This window comes from Oncorhynchus clarkii, chromosome 10, assembly GCF_045791955.1.
Source record: "Oncorhynchus clarkii lewisi isolate Uvic-CL-2024 chromosome 10, UVic_Ocla_1.0, whole genome shotgun sequence".
In the NCBI taxonomy this organism is placed as follows: domain Eukaryota; kingdom Metazoa; phylum Chordata; class Actinopteri; order Salmoniformes; family Salmonidae; genus Oncorhynchus; species Oncorhynchus clarkii.
Window position 1 is genome coordinate 11662418 of NC_092156.1, and position 21444 is coordinate 11683861.

At 41.4% G+C, this 21444-nt stretch overlaps 1 protein-coding gene across 4 annotated transcripts in view; it reads left to right on the forward strand.

The window, feature by feature from the left end:
- LOC139418007 (glucocorticoid receptor) overlaps positions 1 to 21444 on the forward strand; it is a 108962-nt gene that overhangs the window by 69930 nt on the left and 17588 nt on the right. For 2 of the 4 annotated variants that reach the window (XM_071167083.1, XM_071167084.1), the window contains exons 3-7: positions 6225 to 6391; positions 8793 to 8819; positions 13106 to 13222; positions 14246 to 14524; positions 18433 to 18577. In XM_071167083.1, the coding sequence (XP_071023184.1) occupies positions 6225 to 6391; positions 8793 to 8819; positions 13106 to 13222; positions 14246 to 14524; positions 18433 to 18577 (735 nt within the window). The remainder of the gene's footprint in view (positions 1 to 6224; positions 6392 to 8792; positions 8820 to 13105; positions 13223 to 14245; positions 14525 to 18432; positions 18578 to 21444) is intronic. The other 2 variants (XM_071167085.1, XM_071167086.1) reach the window with 1 other exon arrangement.

Consider the following 21444-nt stretch of genomic DNA (forward strand, 5'->3'; position numbering starts at 1 on the left):
TTTATTTAATGTGATTAGTGATTCATTTAAGTCTGTCCCTCATTTTAAGGTCAACCCTGTTACGTGAACTGAAATCTTGTTTTAAATATGGGGAAACTTCCTTCAAATAATCATTCAACATTCAGTATTCAAATCATAGTGTAAAAGCAGGTGAGCTGGTTCTACTCCTTTTGGCCATTTGATGTGCTTCTACACCTGCATTGCTTGCTGTTTGGGGTTTTAGGCTGGGTTTCTGTACAGCACTTTGAGATATCAGCTGATGTACGAAGGGCTATATAAATACATTTGATTTGATTTGATTTGATTTTATGTTTTGTGGTGGAAAATAGAGGGTCTAGCATAACACTGTTACAGACAGGCTAGAATATATATATTTTTGTTTAAGCTTGCATTATTGCCACTCTCTGTTGCTCACAACAAGCTTCCATTCCCCGCCATTTTATGGCTGATTTTATGAAGAAATCGTCAACCCTGTGGTTGTTTGGGTACATAATTTGAATGCTACTGTCCTTGTCTTTTTGGAAATCAAACTCAATTCTTACTGCTGGCAATGTCATAAGAATCCCCCCCCCCCCCCCCCCCCCCCCCATGGTCATATTCATAGAGTATGCAATGTAGTTCAAGCCACCAGAAGTGCAAACATTTAGTACACCCTGATGGTCAATATAAAGCATCCACATTACCTTGAATGCATCCTCAACATGAGGTGTTGGTTGAAGTTTGACGTTTCCTCACCTGTCTATGCCTTAATCAGGCCCCCAGTGTCTGGTCTGGAGCGTGAAGTCACGAGCTCTGCTGGTCGGCTACTGCGTAGCAACCTAGCGGTGCCAAAATCCCTGATCTGCCCTAGAAAGCCTATGTAAATTGCGATCACAATAACTGCCAAACAAAATAGTTTTGAGTTTTGAGCTCTAAAATGTGTTTATTATGATTCGATCCCCACGGTAAATTATTTAAACATTTGCAACAAATCGAGATACTACTATAGTTGACCACATGCGGACACAAACCAATCACTGGCCAGCAGGCTTCGAGGAGGCTTGCGCTCACATGCGATAGACATTAAGGTTGACTTGCTCAGGCAGGATGAAAACGACTACATCGACCATGATTCTTTGCTAGTTATGGCCACTTTCACCATTATCCTTAGCAAAAAAAACATTTGGGGTGCCATTCAACCCCATACAGTATTATGGCGCCCTTCAAATTCAAATACTTCACGCGGAATCTGTAGTTTTGTAGTTTTCCATAAGACTCGAGGCTGTAATCAATGCCAAATGTGCTTCAACAAATAACTGAGTAACGGGTCTGAATACTTCCGTAAATGTGATATTTCAGTTTATTTTTATGAATTTGCAAAATTCTCAAAAACAGTTTTTGCTTTGTCATTATGGGGTATTGTGTGTAGATTGAGGGAAAAATGTAATCAATTTTAGAACAAGGCTGTAACGTAACTGTGGAAAAAGTCAAGGGTCTGAATTCTTTCCGAAAACACTACTTTAGGCTTTTTTTAGTTTACACATACTATAAAACTTAAATTAAACGGTCTCAAATAGCCAAAAGCCGGGCAGCAGCACACATTTCAGCAAGTAAGTAAACGCTTGTTTCAAATAAACGCTTGGTCTAAATGAATTGCTTACGGGGTTAACATGCAAGTTTACGAGGTTTAATGTTTGATTACATTAAAGAATTCAGTCATGACTCAAAGATTATGGCAACCTGTTTTTACCGACAGTAAGAAACTGCTAGCCATTGGTTGCTAACAGCTGAGAACTACTAGTTAAAATGGCAAGCACAAATACAGTCAACAACTTCGGGAGCACAGACCCCCATCAGTCGGTAGATCGCACTCTAGTGGCAAAGGTAAGAACTGCCAAATGCAGTCAGAGAAGAATAATTATTCTGTAAAAGAAAATATATATATTATATATTCATATTTTTTTTATATATAGAGGCATAGTAAGACAGAAAATGTGACAGTGTGTAAATGATAACACATTAGTGCAGGAAATTAAGAAATATGTTAATGCTGGAATTCAACAATTTACTATGCGAATGAGCAAAGCTGTGTGCATTAAGGAAATAGATACCTGGCTCAAATAGAAGCCTGTCTTTAATAAGCACATGTTTTAAGTGATTTAAGCAAATAAGCTCCTGGGCTATTAATTGAAGTTTTAGTTTACTCATACCATAGGTATTTATTAGTTTGCTAGTCGCAGGCAATTGGTGTCCGGGGATAGTAGTGTAAACAGGGAATATTTTCATGGAATGAGCTGTCAAGCAGCTTTGTAGTCGGCCTAAATCCAGTGAATGGCTTGGCTGCCTGCCAAGGTCCCCCCCCCCACCCCCACCACCACCACCACCACCACTTATATAAACAAGTGTCGTCTTTCCAATGACCATTAGACTGGCCTTTGAATTTAGGTCATACTCTTTGGGCCTCCCTCAGCTGCGTGACTTGTATTGAATGTAAATGCCATGCCCTAGTCTATACAACACCATCCATAAACCTTGAAAGACGTTGGGCCAACTTCTCAAGATCTCTTACATAAGTTACATAATCAAATGTATTTGTCACATGCACCGAATACAGCAGGTGTAGACCTTACCGTGAAATGCTTACTTTCAAGCCCTTAACCAACAATGCAGTTCAAGAAATATAGTTAATAAAATATTTACCAAATAAACTAAAGTACAAAACGTTTTGTTTTTTTTGTAACAAGAAAATTACAAAACGTTAACGAGGCTATATACAGGGGTTGTATGGGGAGGTGAGGTGACAATGCTTGATAATGTAAATTGAGTCAATAGGGGGGTACAGGTTACATAGTTGATGTAATTTGTCATGTGATTATGCGTAGATAATAAACAGCAAGTAGCAGCAGTGTAAAAACAGGGAGGTCAATGTAAATAGTCCGGGTGGCCATTTGATTAATTGTTCAGCAGGCTTGTGGGTAGAAGCTATTAAGAACCATTTTGGTCCTAGACTTGGCGCTCCCTTTCCTCTTGCCTTGTGGTAGCAGAGAGAACAGTCTATGACTTGGGTGACACGGCCTAGTATATAAATCCAGTCGGTGATGCAACCGGTCAGGATGCAGCTGTTTAATGTTAAGGATCTGGGGACCCATGCCAAATCTTTTCAGTCTCCCGAGGGACAAAGGTGTTGTCGTGCCCTCTTCACAACGGTCTTGGTGTGTTTGGACCATGATAGTTTGTTGGTAATGTGGACACCAAGGAACTTAACTCTCAACCTGCTCCACTTCAGCCCCGTCAATGTTAATGGAGGCCTGTTCTGCCCTCCTTTTCCTATAGTCCACGATCAGCTCCTTTGTCTTGCTCACATTGAGGGAAAGAATGTTGTGCTGGTCTCTGACCTCCTCCCTATAGGCTGTCTCATCGCTGTCAGTGTCTCACTGTTGTCGTCAGCAAACTTAATGATGGTGTTGGAGTCATGCTTGGCCTGCCATGCAGTTGTGGTATACGAATTGGAGTGGATCTAGAGCTTCTGGGAGCCATGACCAGCCTTTCAAAGCACTTCATGGCTACAGACGTAAATGCTACCTGTTGGTAGTCATTTATGCATGTTACCTTGGTGTTCTTGGGCTCTGGGACTATGGTGGTCTGCTTGAAACATGTTGGTATTACAGTTGAAAATGTCAGCGCATGCTCGGAGTACACGTCCTGGTAGTCCGTCTGGCCCTGCGGCCTTGTGAATGTTGACCTGTTTAAAGGTCTTACTCACATCGGTTACGGAGAGCGTGATTACACAGTCATCCCGAACAGCTGATGCTCTCATGGCGAGCATAGAAGTAATTTAGCTTGTCTGATAGGCTTGTGTCATTGGGCAGCTCGCGGCTGTGCTTCCCTTTTGTAGTCTATAATATAAGCCCTGTCAGTTGTGTTGGCAAAGCAAACTAGGGTGGAAAGCTTTACCTAATGCTGTTAAAATCTTCCTATGGATTGTATTAGAAATTAGTAAATGCTTTTTGTCTGACGAGACGTTAAAAGGTTACTCCTAGTGAACTTCTGTCAGCATTGCTTTGACAAAGTAGTGTTAAGTTTCTGCAGTTTCATACCGTCGTTAATTTAAGGTGAAAGGGAGTCGGAGATAATTACAATCTTTAATTGCAACCAAGGCGGGTAACTATCCTTGCTCAGACATGGCAGTATATTACAGTATCCTTCAGTTGATGCTTGAGTGTGAGATTAAAACCTCAGTCGTTACTCTCCTGGCGTAACCATAAATGCCATATATTTTCTAGGAAACTACCTGTGTTATGATTAACAACCTTGCATTAAGAATAGTTTGCTTTGCAGTAACTCAGATGACTCTTTGGACAAAAGTCAGACAAAACACAGAAAATATTAAGCTGTTTTGATTGCTATTGTCAAATGTTCTTGCTGAACACCAATAATCGGGTTGCCTGACAACGTCATGAAAATGATGCACGTGTATGTCAGGGGTAAAAGGCAGTCTTTTATGATTCTGAACAGTCAGATAGCTAGCAACAGTGACGAGAAGCTGCCATGTGGGCAACCGTAGGTGGCTAGTTTCAGCTTGTTCTTTCTTGTTCTTTATACCATGTCTTATTTTGAGGTGTTTTGACTTATGTCACATCTATGCTAATATAGCTCAAATTAGCTAGCTTGCTAACCAACGACTGTAACTATGTACAGTGCAGTCAAATTATTCACACCTTAACTTTTTCCACATTTTGTTACAAAGTGGGATTAAAATTGATTTCATTGTCATTTTTTGGTCAACGATCTACACAAAATAAATGTATAAGTAGAAGAAAAATTATAACATTTGTAAAAACAATCATGAAAAATATAACACGTACCTCTTGATAACATAAGTATTCCATACCCGGAGTCAATACATAGTAGAATCACCTTTGGCAGCGATTACAGCTGTGAATCTTTCTGGGTAAGTCTCTAAGAGCTTTGTTCACCTGGATTGTACAATATTTGCAAATGTTTCTTTATAAAATTATTCAAGCTCTGTTAAGTTTGTTAATCATTGCTAGACAGCCATTTTCAAGTCTTGCCATAGATTTTCAAGCCAATTAAGTCAAATGTAACTGGGCCACTCAGCAACATTCAATGTCGTCTTGGTAAGCAACTCCAGTGTGTATTTGACCTTGTGTTTTAGGTTATTGTCCTTCTGAAAGGTGAATTTGTCTCCCAGTGTCTGTTGGAAAGCAGACTGAAACAGGTTTTACTGTAGGATTTTGCCCGTGTTTAGGTCTGTTCCGTTTCTTTTTATCGCCCCAAAAATCCCTATTTACCGATGACAAGCATACCCATAACATGATGCGGCCACCACCATGCTTGAAAATATGAAGATTGGTACTCAGTGATGTGTTGTGTTGGATTTGCCCCAAACGTAACGTGTTTGGACTTAAAAGTGTATTCAGGACATAGTCATTTTTTTGGACACATTTTATGTAGTTTAACTTTAGGGCCTTATAGCAAACAGGATGCATGTTTTGGAATATTTGTATGATGTGCAGGCTTCCATTTCTCTCTCATTTATGTTAGTATTGTGGAGTAACTACAATGTTGATCCATTCTCAGTTTTCTCCTATCACAGCCATTAAACACTTAACTGTTTTAAATTGGCCTCATGGTGACTGGGTGTATTGATACACTATCCAAAGTTTAATTAGATTCAGTCCATGCAACTTATTATGTGACTTGTTAAACAGATTCTTACTCCTGAATTGATTTAGGCTTGCCATAACCAAGGGGTTGAATACTTATTGACCCAAAACATTTTAGCTTTGAATTTTTATTGATTTGTAAAAATATCACTTTGACATAATGGGGTATTGTGTGTAGGCCAGTGATTTAAAACCATTTTAAATGAAGGCTGTAACAATAAAATGTGGATAAAGTCAGCGTGTGCATACATTCTGAAGGCACTGTATTTGAGAGACAACTGGTGCATATTGTGCAAATGCATTTGATTTCAATAAACTGTTTTGTCACCAAATATTTAACTTTACATGTTGTCAATAGTCCTTTGAATGTCAGCCAACCCCTTCTGTTTTGCCCAAAGTTGCACACGCATCGTTTGTTTGTTGCTTAACAACCCACCCGTCTATAGCTGTCTGGATCTGAGTGATATTCACCTGTGTGAAACTAAAACAACTGATTCTTTAAAATTACTTTTAATTTGAATGGATCTGATATGAACCTTTTGTGTTTTGTTTGTGCAGTCCAAAGGCAAGATCCGAGGCCAGCGGCTCTGCGTCGTCAGCCCCTGCCAAGCCCAGCGGTCCAACCCATAAGATCTGCCTGGTGTGTTCAGATGAGGCGTCTGGTTGCCACTATGGAGTCCTCACCTGCGGAAGCTGCAAGGTCTTCTTCAAGAGGGCCGTTGAAGGTTGGTGACGGAGTAAACATCCACACTCACAACTCCATTCATGCCCAGTTCTACCTCTCAGTAGTAGACTATAGTTGAACATATGTACCGGTCAATCTTTTGTGGTAAAATGTACATCGACATTGCAGTAGTACACTTGTGTCAAAAAGGACATACATGACATGTGGACTCACTAAGTGGTGTCTTTACCTATAGGCTAGCCTAGATATTCTAACAAAAGGGTACCGATTGGCTCTGTGTTAAAAAGCAGGCTCATTTTAATATTTCATTTGAGCAGACTATATTATTTAACTGATGTTCTTACATTTTCTAGCTAAGATTAGGAACATTTTAGGTTCACACAAATAGTATCAGAAAAGGTTTCTTTAGGCTTCTATTACCCCAGGCCAGAGTAGGCTAGTGACTCATGGTTTTCTATCAGGCTGTGGTGTCTATTCTGCTATTTTTATGTCCAAACCATTGTTTGCATCCTATACCTCTGAACAGCCTGTCCAAATGACTGTTGGTCATTAGAATTACATGAGTTCTCCTCTCCTGTTTCATAAGGGAGAGATGCTGCTAAAATATGCTGTTCCATTGTTTAGGCCTATATTGTGCTTCAAAGGGTTCATTTGTATTTTTAAAGAGCTTATCTTGGAACTAGTTTTAGATAAAATAGTAATCATTACGTTCGTTTACTCATTTGAGGCGAAGGGCTATTAGTGAAGGGTGGCTGATATGCTATTAGTGAAGGGTGGCTGATATGCTATTAGTGAAGGGTGGCTGATATGCTATTAGTGAAGGGTGGCTGATATGCTATTAGTGAAGGGTGGCTGATATGCTATTAGTGAAGGGTGGCTGATATGCTATTAGTGAAGGGTGGCTGATATGCTATTAGTGAAGGGTGGCTGATATGCTATTAGTGAAGGGTGGCTGATATGCTATTAGTGAAGGGTGGCTGATATGCTATTAGTGAAGGGTGGCTGATATGCTATTAGTGAAGGGTGGCTGATATGCTATTAGTGAAGGGTGGCTGATATGCTATTAGTGAAGGGTGGCTGATATGATATTAGTGAAGGGTGGCTGATATGCTATTAGTGAAGGGTGGCTGATATGCTATTAGTGAAGGGTGGCTGATATGATATTAGTGAAGGGTGGCTGATATGCTATTAGTGAAGGGTGGCTGATATGATATTAGTGAAGGGTGGCTGATATGCTATTAGTGAAGGGTGGCTGATATGATATTAGTGAAAGGTGGCTGATATGCTATTAGTGAAGGGTGGCTGATATGCTATTAGTGAAGGGTGGCTGATATGCTATTAGTGAAGGGTGGCTGATATGCTATTAGTGAAGGGTGGCTGATATGATATTAGTGAAGGGTGGCTGATATGATATTAGTGAAGGGTGGCTGATATGATATTAGTGAAGGGTGGCTGATATGATATTAGTGAAGGGTGGCTGATATGCTATTAGTGAAGGGTGGCTGATATGCTATTAGTGAAGGGTGGCTGATATGATATTAGTGAAGGGTGGCTGATATGATATTAGTGAAGGGTGGCTGATATGCTATTAGTGAAGGGTGGCTGATGGGCTATTAGTGAAGGGTGGCTGATATGCTATTAGTGAAGGGTGGAGGCTGGCACAAAGAGCTTGCTGATGACAGTGTGTTTTAATAAATGTGGAAAAGTGTCTAAACCTGTTTTCGCTTTGTCATTATGGTTTATTGTGTGTAGATTGATGAGAAAAAAATATATGTTTTATCCATTTTAGAATAAGGCTGTAACATAACAATGTGGAAAAAGTAAAGGGGTCTGAATACTTTCCAAATGCACTGTATATGTGTGTTTGGGATTTGTAGCCTTTTTCGGGTTGTTATTTGAACCATTTTCTCTTAACGTAGCCTAGATTTGTTTTATTCCAAGCTCACTACCACAGTCAATGTACCATTCACTGGGACTGCCTTTGATGTCCATTTGGTTTCTCTGAAAGCTTGACAAGTGGGCTGCCATGCTACTGTTACTCCTATGAATACAATCGAGCAGCCATGAACGTTATGTTGAGGTGTATTTACGTAGTTTGTAACAGCTATTTCGTTCTCATGAAAGTGCATACATGAGTGTTTGTATTGAAAGAATGGAGATATAGCTAGCTACTGGATCTGTTTGACAAATTCAAACCCTGCGTTTAACTACAAAAATAACAGATATTACTCTGAGTGAAATACAATATTTTGAGTTCAGTTTAAAGGATAATTGTTACATATTGTAAATGTTATTTCAACTTTACTGGTGTAAATGACCAAGTAAAATAATATTTAACTTTTTTGAGACTTGAATTGAGCTGTACTTTCAGCAAGAAGACGTCATATCTGTTATTTTGCTCTTTCTTCCTCCATTCTACGGTTGTTGTCGCTATGGTGAAGGATGGAGAGCACGACAAAACACAGATGGTAAATAAACCCACCTTTTTTAATAACACTTCTGCTTTATCCATGTCCCTCAATCACTGTACTGGAAATCTGACCTGATATGCAAGATTGAACATACAGTCTCTCGTGTACCCTTCTCAATGCATGTGTTTGTGATTTGATGATTCATAATGTATTTGGGTCTTAAATTCTGTTTTTAATTCCTGCTTGGAATGTGGCTCTATCATCACTTTGCTAATAGAGTTAAAGGCCCAGTGCAGTCAACGTGATTTTGGAATAATTCTTTGAAGTTGTGAAAATGATAATGTCCTGTTAGTGTAAGAGCTGTTTGAAAAGACTGCCTGAAATTTCAACCTGTTTTGTTGGGATGGAGTTTTGGCCTGCCTGATGACAACACCAGGCGGTAAATTGGTTAATAGATTAATAAGAAAGAGTTCCAAACCTCTCTGACAATAACTCGTTTTCAGTTTTCCCCGCTCAGACCACTCCCAAACAGTCCTAGCTAAATTCTTGCTTGAGAAATTGCTCTTGCTAAGAAGCAATTTTTGTTTCTTTGTTTTCAATCAAAATGGTCAAAAATCATACTGAGGTACTTAATTGTTACCAAGAAATTGTTTGATTTTGAGATTTTAAAAAAACGACTACATTGGGCCTTTAAGAGATGTATTTATGCACAAAATCCAATAATGTCATACTGTAACAGCACTGATTCTAATGATTTGTTTCCCCTGGGTTATTTTTAACTTGTTATAATCCAAAATATTATGACAGATGCCCATTTTTCAGAATAACTAACCGTGCAGTTTAAATTAACACTAGTGAACCTCTTTATTGACCTGTGATGATAGAACACTAGAATGGAAATGCACTCATTTTGTATATTTGTGACAACACAATGTTTGTTGGTATATCAATCATACCAACAAATATAAGAAAGGTTCAGCATAGCATGTTATTGTGTATAAAGATGCCACTGGGATTCTCGCAGCATAATAGGCTCAAGGTACAAGTAGCATGTTTTTTATTTTATTTTTATTTCACCTTTATTTAACCAGGTAGGCTAGTTGAGAACATGTTCTCATTTGCAACTGCGACCTGGCCAAGATAAAGCATAGCAGTGTGAACAGACAACACAGAGTTACACATGGAGTAAACAATTAACAAGTCAATAACACAGTAGAAAAAAAAGAGAGTCTATATACATTGAGTGCAAAAGGCATGAGGAGGTAGGCGAATAATTACAATTTTGCAGATTAACACTGGAGTGATAAATGATCAGATGGTCATGTACAGGTAGAGATATTGGTGTGCAACAGAGCAGAAAAGTAAATAAATAAAAGCAGTATGGGTATGAGGTAGGTAAAAATGGGTGGGCTATTTACCGATAGACTATGTACAGCTCCAGCTGCAGCGATCAGTTAGCTGCTCAGATAGCAGATGTTTGAAGTGTACTTACAGTGCCTTGCGAAAGTATTCGGCCCCCTTGAACTTTGCGACCTTTTGCCACATTTCAGGCTTCAAACATAAAGATATAAAACTGTATTTTTTTGTGAAGAATCAACAACAAGTGGGACACAATCATGAAGTGGAACGACATTTATTGGATATTTCAAACTTTTTTAACAAATCAAAAACTGAAAAATTGGGCGTGCAAAATTATTCAGCCCCTTTACTTTCAGTGCAGCAAACTCTCTCCAGAAGTTCAGTGAGGATCTCTGAATGATCCAATGTTGACCTAAATGACTAATGATGATAAATACAATCCACCTGTGTGTAATCAAGTCTCTGTATAAATGCACCTGCACTGTGATAGTCTCAGAGGTCCGTTAAAAGCGCAGAGAGCATCATGAAGAACAAGGAACACACCAGGCAGGTCCGAGATACTGTTGTGAAGAAGTTTAAAGCCGGATTTGGATACAAAAAGATTTCCCAAGCTTTTAACATCCCAAGGAGCACTGTGCAAGCGACCACTGTATCAGACCACTGCAAATCTACCAAGACCTGGCCGTCCCTCTAAACTTTCAGCTCATACAAGGAGAAGACTGATCAGAGATGCAGCCAAGAGGCCCATGATCACTCTGGATGAACTGCAGAGATCTACAGCTGAGGTGGGAGACTCTGTCCATAGGACAACAATCAGTCGTATATTGCACAAATCTGGCCTTTATGGAAGAGTGGCAAGAAGAAAGCCATTTCTTAAAGATATCCATAAAAAGTGTTGTTTAAAGTTTGCCACAAGCCACCTGGGAGACACACCAAACATGTGGAAGAAGGTGCTCTGGTCAGATGAAACCAAAATTGAACTTTTTGGCAACAATGCAAAACGTTATGTTTGGCGTAAAAGCAACACAGCTCATCACCCTGAACACACCATCCCCACTGTCAAACATGGTGGTGGCAGCATCATGGTTTGGGCCTGCTTTTCTTCAGCAGGGACAGGGAAGATTGTTAAAATTGATGGGAAGATGGATGGAGCCAAATACAGGACCATTCTGGAAGAAAACCTGATGGAGTCTGCAAAAGACCTGAGACTTGGACGGAGATTTGTCTTCCAACAAGACAATGATCCAAAACATAAAGCAAAATCTAAGTCAAAGTCCAGACCTGAATCCAATCGAGAATCTGTGGAAAGAACTGAAAACTGCTGTTCACAAATGCTCTCCATCCAACCTCACTGAGCTCGAGCTGTTTTGAAAGGAGGAATGGGAAAAAATTTCAGTCTCTCGATGTGCAAAACTGATAGAGACATACCCCAAGCGACTTACAGCTGTAATCGCAGCAAAAGGTGGTGCTACAAAGTATTAACTTAAGGGGGCTGAATAATTTTGCACGCCCAATTTTTCAGTTTTTGATTTGTTAAAAAAGTTTGAAATATCCAATAAATGTCGTTCCACTTCATGATTGTGTCCCACTTGTTGTTGATTCTTCACAAAAAAATACAGTTTTATATCTTTATGTTTGAAGCCTGAAATGTGGCAAAAGGTCGCAAAGTTCAAGGGGGCCGAATACTTTCGCAAGGCACTGTATCTGCCGATACCACCACGCACGGTAAGATGTAGGACGTCTTGTGTACCTTTCTAGCCTACTGTGTCTTTGTCTGACTCAAATGGCAACCTATTCCTCTCTTTATAGTGTGCTATACAGTAAGGTGCTATTTGGGACGAATGTTAGAGGCAGAGCTGGAGTAGCAAGCCGCGCAGCGGTCGGTTATGACACACAAATCACCATTACCTGTCAACATGTCACATGACACCCTAGTTATGTTTGGATGGCTAGTGATGTCACCCTCCAACCAAAGAGTCCCCGTTCCCTTCCCCCACTCCCATCTCCCACTGTATCCCTATAGCCTGACCATGTTTTCTCAGCAGGGCTGGAGGAAGCCTGCCAACCAGGGCTAGCCTAGCACCTACCACCAGCCAAGTCCTCCTCAAAAGCCTACTGTATGACAATGGGATTAGAGAGCAGATGCTTCTGGGGATTCAGCTGGCACTGTTTAGTTTAGTTTATGGATGGTTGTTTGCTCTGCTCTTTGCAGTGGCTGCTGCTGCCATGACTACCCACTGCATTACAGTTAGCTGGGATTTGATGATGCAGGTTCCAGGTGGATATTGTTCTGCAGTGCTTTGGCTGTGTTTCTCTGTGGTTAATCATTTGTTGTGGTACTGTAAAACAGTAATATATTAACCTATTTAACTCATTTTTACTTAAATGCCCTGACTGTAGATCAAAGAAAAAAAGCTATCACATCAGTAGAAAGTGTGGCATTTGATCTCGTTATTTATAGTTGGTGTAAAACATGTTATCTGTAGATGTACTATGTTGTTTTTGTATGGGAACGATGATGTGAGTACAGTTGGGTAGGCCTACTTGTTGGTTATATTAAACTAGTTAGTCATGAGCATGGCCTCTGTCTACCATAGACAATGCGTTGATCTGGGTGAAATTGTTTTGTTCAGTTGGCATTCTCCAGGCTCTGTCATACAAACAATATTTTTTTCCCACTCGTCTTCAAAACTAGGCCACACTATCAACAGCATTACACCCACAGCATAGGGACAATCTCTTTATCTCTGTTTTTAAAAAGCTTAGGCTACTATTTTACCTGTCCGTGGAGGGGTGTAAACCTCAAAAGTGAATGAGCTGTCACCTTAATTCACCTTTAGGTTAGGTCATGAACGGCAACCCGCAGTGCTTGGCTTAGACTCTCTTGCTAGTAAAAATGAGAAAAACAAAAATGTTTTATTGTCACACACCGGATAGGTGCAGTGAAATGTGGCGTTTTAATTACCATGTTCCTCCATCCCCAGGACAACACAACTATCTGTGCGCTGGGAGGAACGACTGCATCATAGACAAGATCCGCAGGAAGAACTGCCCGGCGTGCCGCTTCCGCAAGTGTCTCCAAGCAGGGATGAATCTGGAAGGTAAGAGTGGCACCAACACACATTCATATTGTTCTCATATCAGTGGACTGGTAGTATACACTATTTCAGTCTTTTGGCAGACATAGTCATCTGGCAAAGGTAGACAGCATGTTGTCTCTGAAAGGTAGGGCTTTATGTTTTTGTCCCCTATAGCGATTGTGATTAGGAGTAGGATTAACTCTTGGATTCACTTAAGCCAGTAGTGGGCCTTAATTCCAGCAGTTATTGTTGACATAAGCTAACCCAGTGGTTCCTCTCTTGGCCCAGTGTTTAACAAGGGTCAGAGCCAGTGATCAACAACAGTCATTCAGTCAGAGCCAGTTGTTCCCATGTCCCTGAGCCATAGAAAGATGGATACAAGGTTCACATCAGCTGTGTTTGGTTGTGGACATTTGTGTTAAGGGAAATATGGCCTAAATGGTCGAGTGAGAACGAAAATATGCCATTAAGAAAGAGGCAGCACTCTGCGGAAATGGACATGACGATAATCCACTTCATGCTATTTATATACATGTTCATTCTCACAGTGCTGCAGGGTATTAAATTGTTGATTTATTTGTGAGTCAGAGAGGGGGAAAAAACCTTGATGGATACGGGTGCATAAGCAGACAACCAAAACCTTGGGTTGTACCAGAACGGCTCTTAGTTGCCATAGAAACGTGTATGGAGGAAATAAAAAAAAGGATAGAAAAGACTGAGATGGTTTTTTGATGGTGACCCTCTCATCCGTTGCCAAGCGCCACATATTATAACAAAATTGATAGAACAGGTTTTCACCCAAGTCCAAAATACATTTTGTATTTTTCTCGTGTTACGTTGCTCTTTTTAACTCTTTTGATTATTAAAACCTTTTCAGGCGTAACACAATGTGGATGACCGACCTTTATGTTATTATGAAAAGACAAGGCAAGGTGTCTGTGTGGTCTATGCACTATCACCACCTGGGCTGAGTGAGATACGATAGCTAACAGGGAGGAGAATTACTGATCAGCTCTCTTTTATTCTCTGTCTCCCTCTTTGCAGCGAGGAAAAACAAGAAGCTGATCCGATTAAAAGGTCAGCAGACGACGATGGAGCCGAACCCTCCCCCACCTGACGAGAGGGCCTGCGCCTTGATCCCCAAGTCCATGCCCCAGCTGGTACCCACCATGCTATCCCTGCTCAAAGCCATTGAGCCGGAGGCCATTTACTCTGGCTACGACAGCACCATTCCCGACACCTCCACCCGCCTCATGACCACCCTCAACAGGCTGGGCGGACAGCAGGTTGTCTCAGCCGTCAAATGGGCCAAGTCCCTACCAGGTGAGAACACCCGGTACACCTCCATTAACACGGGGACATTTTAGCACAAATATGACTAGCAGTTATTATGGGCTAGGCTTGGTCCATTCCATTTCAACTCGAGTTAATTCAGGAAATGAGCTAGGCCTAAATGTAAATCCAGTGGCTTGTAAATTAATGAGGATATTTTTGTATTCATCTCATGGATTTCCATTTTATTGATTGTGGAATGGAATTGAGTTGACCCCCAGCCTCTAATCATGAGAACGAAGGAGCATGGTTTGATAATCGCCCCAAATATTTACTTTGTGCCTTGGTCTCTTCCAGCGGCCAACTAGCCTGGAATGAAATAACTTGTGGAGAAATCTTACATAACCACTGCATTGTTAATCAAATATGATCTGAAAGGACCTTCAACACTTTTGAAGTCTCAACAATGAGAGATGATTGAACTGCAATTAAAGGTCACTTTTAACATTGACTTAACCCATAACAGTCTAAGCCCTGACTAAGCTGGGAGGGGTTCTACTAAGCTATATGGAATTGTTTTAAAAAAGGTCATACCAAGGATCATTTTTCAATTTGATTTTGAATTTTAAGACCACTTGAAATACAGATTCACTACATGGAACAACGGATAGTCCCCAAAACAATGCCTGTTCTATATCTGAGAGATATAAGAAAGATCAGGAAACTATTATTATTTTTTTTTTACATGTATTTAACCCCTTATTTTTTATACTAAACAGTCTCCATATATATATATAATATGTACTGAACAAAAATATCAACGCAACATGTAAAGTGTTGGTCCAATGTTTCATGAGCTGTAATAAAAGGTCCCAGAAATGTTCAATACACACAAAAAGCTTATTTCTCTCAAATTCTGTACACACATTTGTGCATCCCTGTTAGTGCGCATTTCTCCTTTGCCAAGATAATCCATCCACCTAACAGGTGTGGCATATCAAGAAGCTGGTTAAACAGCATGATCATTGCAATGTGCTGGGGACAATACGTTTTGTCACACAACACAATGCCAACGATGTCAAGTTTTGAGGGAGTGTGCAATTGGCATGTCCACTAGAGCTGTTGTCAGATCATTTAATGTTCATTTCTCTACCATTAGCCGCCTCCAGCGCGTTTTAGAGAATTTGACAGTATGTCCTACCGGCCTCACAGAACGTCCAACCGGACACAGACCACGTCTAACCACGCCAGCATAGGACCTCCACATGTGGGATCTTCACCTGTGCGATCCTTCTGACATCAGCTACCCAGACAGCTGATAAAACTGAGGAGTATCTGTCTGTAATAAAGACATTTTGTGGGTGACAACTCATTCTGATTGGCTGGGCCTGGCTCCCCGTTAAATTAGGGCCTAATCTGATTTCCTTATATGGACTGTAACTCAGTACAATCGTTGAAATTGTTGCATGTTGTGTTTATTTTTGTTCAGTACTTCTATAAAAAATAAATAAACTGGTACCGGGGGACTTTCAGACGAGTCTTGTGAGGCCTGTGGGCGTCCTTGAGCAAAACAACCAACATGTACGTGTTCGTGGGTCTCACCTTTCCACAGAGATTAGTGTGTAGACCAAACTGTTCGGACGTTATAGACAGAAGTTGGCAGATCGGCTGTACCGACTTCAGACGAGTCCCAAGACGGAAAACACCATTGTGTTTGTGAGAGTCATCTTTCCATAGATTGGTCTTAATAGTTTGTGGGCCAAACCGTTCTGACGGTACAGATTTTTGGGATGTCTCATGGTCTGACGAACACCGCTCTAGCCCTGTCACTGTGACATCGGCAGATGCTGGTGGATTGAGACTCCCCAATGCAAAAAACATACAGTACCATCAAAAGTTTGGACACCTACTCATTCAAGGGTTTTTATTGATATTTTCTACATTGTAGAATAATAGTGAAGACATCAATACTAGGAAAAAACACATATGGAATCATGTAGTAACCAAAAAAAAAGTGTTAAACAAATCTAAATATATTTTAGATTTGAGATTCTTCAAAGTAGCCACCCTTTGCCTTGACAGCTTTGCACACTCTTGGCATTCTCTCAACCAGCTTCACCTGGAATGCTTTTCCAACAGAGTTCCCAGAAATGCTGAGCACTTGTTGGCTGCTTTTCCTTCACTCTGCGGTCCAACTCATCCCAAACCATCTCAATTGGGTTGAGGTCGGGTGATTGTGGAGGCCCGGTCATCTGATGCAGCACTCCATCACTCTCCTTATTGGTCAGATAGCCCATACACAGCCTGGTGGTGTGTTGGGCCATTGTCCTGTTGAAAAACAAATGATAGTCCCATGAAGGCCTAATTCACGCAGTCTCCTCTGAACAGTGTCTGTGTCTGCTTTTTGTGACTGCACTTAGTTCTTGAAATGTTCTGCATTGACTGACCTTCATGTCTTAAAGTGATGATGGACTGTCGTTTCTCTTTGCTTATTTGAGCAATTCTTGCCGTAATATGGACTTGGTCTTTTACCAAATAGCCCTATCTTCTGTATACCACCCCTACCTTGTCACAACACTACTGATTGGCTCAAACGCATTAAGAAGGAAACTTTTAACCTGTTAATTGAAATGCATTCCAGGTGACTACCTCATGCAAAGCTGTCATCAAGGCAAGAATCGAAGAATTGAAGAATCTCAAATATATTTAACTTTTTTAGGTTACTACATGATTCCAAATGTGTTATTTCATAGTTTTGATGTCTTTACTATTATTCTTCAATGTATAAAACAGTACAAATTATGTTCTATTGAACATTAGGACACTCAATTTGCCCATTCTAAGTGACTGTGATTGTTGTTGCCAGGCCTGTTCCATCTCAAAAATGGCCAGCCTCCTGGGCTTTTCATGCACAACAGTGTCTATGTTTTATTTTATTTATTTTTTTACCCCTTTTTCTCCCCAATTTCGTGGTATCCAATTGTTGTAGCTACTATCTTGTCTCATTGCTACAACTCCCGTACGGGCTCGGGAGAGACGAATGTCATGCGTACTTCTTAACACAAGCCAGCCGCACCGGGTTGGATGCACCGTGCACCTTGGCTAGCGCGCACTGCGCCCGGCCCGCCACAGGAGTCGCTGGTGCGCGATGAGACAAGGAGATCCCTACCGACCAATCCCTCCCTAACCTGGACGACGCTAGGCCAATTGTGCGTCGCCCCACGGACCTCCCGGTCGCGGCCGGTTACGACAGAGCCTGGGCGCGAACCCAGGGACTCCGATGGCACAGCTGGCGCTGCAGTACAGCACCCTTAACCACTGCGCCACCCGGGAGGCCTAGTGTCTATGGTTTTACCAAGAATAATGTGACAAAGAAAAAACATCCAGTTAGCGGAAGACCTGTGGGCGGAAACAACTCGTTGATGAGAGGTCGAAGGAGAATGGTAAGAATTGTGTAAGCTAACAGGCAGTCCACAAACAGGCAAATAATGGCTCCGTACAACTGAGGTGTGAACGCCATCTCAGAACACATAACTCGTTGGTCGTTGTCACGGCTGGGCTATTTCAGCAGACGACCACACTGGGTTCCATTTCTATCAGCTAAAAACAAGAAGAAGCACCTCCAATAGACAATTGAGGAGTAGAAAAACACTGTCTGGTCTGACGAATCCTGGATCCTGTTGTCATGCTGTTGGCAGTCAGAAGTTTGTGTAAGCAGCATAAGTCCATGGCCCCATCCTGCCTGTTTTCCTGGCACACGTTAGGTCCCTTTATACCAATTGAGCCACGTTTTAATGCCCAACTAATTCAGGCTGTTCTGGAGGCAAAGGGGGGTTTGATCCGGTACTACCTAATAAACCGAGTATATAATTTTATCAGCATTATAGCTCACTCAAAATAATAGCACTAACAACACTGCAATCCTGACTAATGCTCTGTGGGTTGTCTGCTTTGTACAGGGTTCCGGAACCTTCACCTGGATGACCAGATGACCCTGCTGCAGTGCTCCTGGCTGTTCCTCATGTCGTTCGGCTTGGGCTGGCGCTCCTACCAGCAGTGTAACGGGGGGATGTTGTGCTTCGCCCCTGACCTGGTTATTAATGAGTAAGTTCAGAGAGTCAGAGATGGAGAGGGGTCAGGAATACACCTAGGAGGGCTGTAGCTGACTAGGGGCTCTGGAGATGAAAGGTCAGCCTGGGTGGTAGGTGGGTTTCTATGTATCACTAGTTAAACCCTCTTTATGATATGGATTGCCTGAATGAAACACCGATGCATATATATACAGTGTATACATACAGTACCAGTCAAAAGTTTGGACCTACTCATTCCAGTTTTTTTTCTTTATTTTTACTATATTCTACATTGTAGAATAATAGTGAAGACATCAAAACTATGAAATAACACGCATGGAATCATGTAGTAACCCAAAAGTGTTAAACAAGTAAAAATATATATTTTATATTTGGGATTCTTCAAAGTAGCCACCCTTTGCCTGGATGACAGCTTTGCACATTGACATTCAATCAGCTTCATGAGGTTGTGCTGGAATGCATTTCAATTAACAAATGTGCCTTGTTTGTGTAATTTATATCCTTTTTATGCATTTGAGCCAATCAGTTCTGTTGTGACAAGGTGGGGGTGGTATACAGAAGATAGGGCTATTTGGTAAAATACCAAGTTCATATTAGAAAAAGCCGAGGCTAGCTTTTTCAAGCAGAAATTTGCTTGACACAAACTCCAAAAAGTTCTGTGACCTTGTAAAGTCCATCGAGAATAAGAGCACCTCCTCCCAGCTGCCTACTGCACTGAGGATAGGAAACTCTGTCACCACCGATAAATCTACTATAATTGAGAATTTCAATAAACATTTTTCTACCCCTACCCCGATCAACAGGACTGCACCCCCCACAGCAACACGCCTAAGCCTTCCCCATTTCTCCTTCTCCCAAATCCAGTCAGTTGATGTTCTGAAAGAGCTGCAAAATCTGGACCCCTACAAATCAGCTGGGCTAGACAATCTGGACCCTTTCTTTCTAAAACTATCTGCCGAAATTGTTGCAACCCCTATTACTAGCCTGTTCAACCTCTTTCATGTCGTCTGAGATTCCCAAAGATTGGAAAGCAGCTGCGGTCATCCCCCTCTTCAAAGCGGGGACACTCTTGACCCAAACTGCTACAGACCTATATCTATCCTACCCTGCCTTTCTAAGGTCTTCAAAAGCCAAGTTAACAAACAGATTTCGAATCCCACTCTGCAATCTGGTTTCAGAGCTGGTCATGGGTGCACCTCAGCCACGCTCAAGGTCCTAAACGATATCTTAACCGCCAATACTGTGCAGCCCTATTCATTGACCTGGCCAAGGCTTTCGACTCTGTCAATCACCACATCCTCATTGGCAGACTTAACAGCCTTGGTTTCTCAAATGATTGCCTAGCCTGGTTCACCAACTACTTCTCTGATAGATTTCAGTGTGTCAAATCGGAGGGCCTGTTGTCCGGGCCTCTGGCAGTCTCTATGGGGGTGCCACAGGATTCAATTCTTGGGCCGACTCTCTTCTCATTATACATCAATGATGTTGCTCTTGCTGCTGGTTAGTCTCTGATCCACCTCTACGCAAACGACACCATTCTGTATACTTCTGGCCCTTCTTTGGATACTGTTAACAACCCTCCAGACGAATTTCAATGCCATACAGCTCTCCATCCGTGGCCTCCAACTGCTCTTAAATACAAGTAAAACTAAATGCATGCTCTTCAACCGATCGCTGCCTGCACCTGCCCGCCCGTCCAGCATCACTACTTTGAACGGTTCTGACTTAGAATATGTGGACAACTACACAAATACCTAGGTGTCTGGTTAGACTATAAACTCTCCTTCCAGACTCACATAAAACATCTCCAATCCAAAGTTAAATCTAGATTTGGCTTCCTATTTCGCAACAAAGCATACTGCTGCCAAACATACCCTCGTAAAACTGACCATCTTACCGATCCTCGACTTCGGCAATGTCATTTACAAAATAGCCTCCAACACCCTACTCAACAAATTGGATGCAGTCTATTACAGTGCCATCCGTTTTTGTCACCAAAGCCCCATATACTACCCACCACTGCTACCTGTACACTCTCGTTGGCTGGCCCTCGCTTCATACTCTTCGCCAAACCCACTGGCTCCAGGTCATCTACAAGACCCTGCTAGGTAAAGTCCCGCCTTATCTCTGCTCGCTGGTCACTATAGCAGCACCCACCCGTAGCACGTGTTCCAGCAGGTATATCTCACTGGTCACCCCCAAAGCCAATTCCTCATTTGGCCGCCTCTCCTTCCAGTTCTCTGCTGCCATTGACTGGAACGAACTACAAAAATCTCTGAAACTGGAAACACTTATCTCCCTCACTATCTTTAAGCACCAGCTGTCAGAGCAGCTCACAGATCACTGCACCTGCACATAGGCCATCTATAAATAGCCCAAACTACCTCTTCCCCTACTGTATTTATTATTTATTTTTGCTCCTTTGCACCCCAGTATTTCTACTTTGCACACTCATCTACTGTCAAATCTACCATTCCAATGTTTTAATTGCTATTTACTTTGCCAACATGACCTATTTATTACCTTTACCTCCTTTATCTCACCACATTTGCTCACATTGTATATAGACTTATTTTTATACTGTTGTATTCACTGTATATTTGTTTACTCTATGTGTAACTCTGTGGTTATATGTGTCGAACTGCTTTGCTTTATCTTGGCCAGGTCGCAGTTGTAAATGAGAACTTGTTCTCAACTTGCCTACCTGGTTAAATAAAGGTGAAATAAAAATAAAAATAAAAATAAAAATATAATAGCAAGAACAGCTCAAATAAGAAAAGAGAAACGACAGTCCATTACTTTAAGACATGAAGGTCAGTCAATCCGGAAAGTTTCAAGAATGGACCGCCACTGGAAAGGAAGACCCAGAGTTACCTCTGC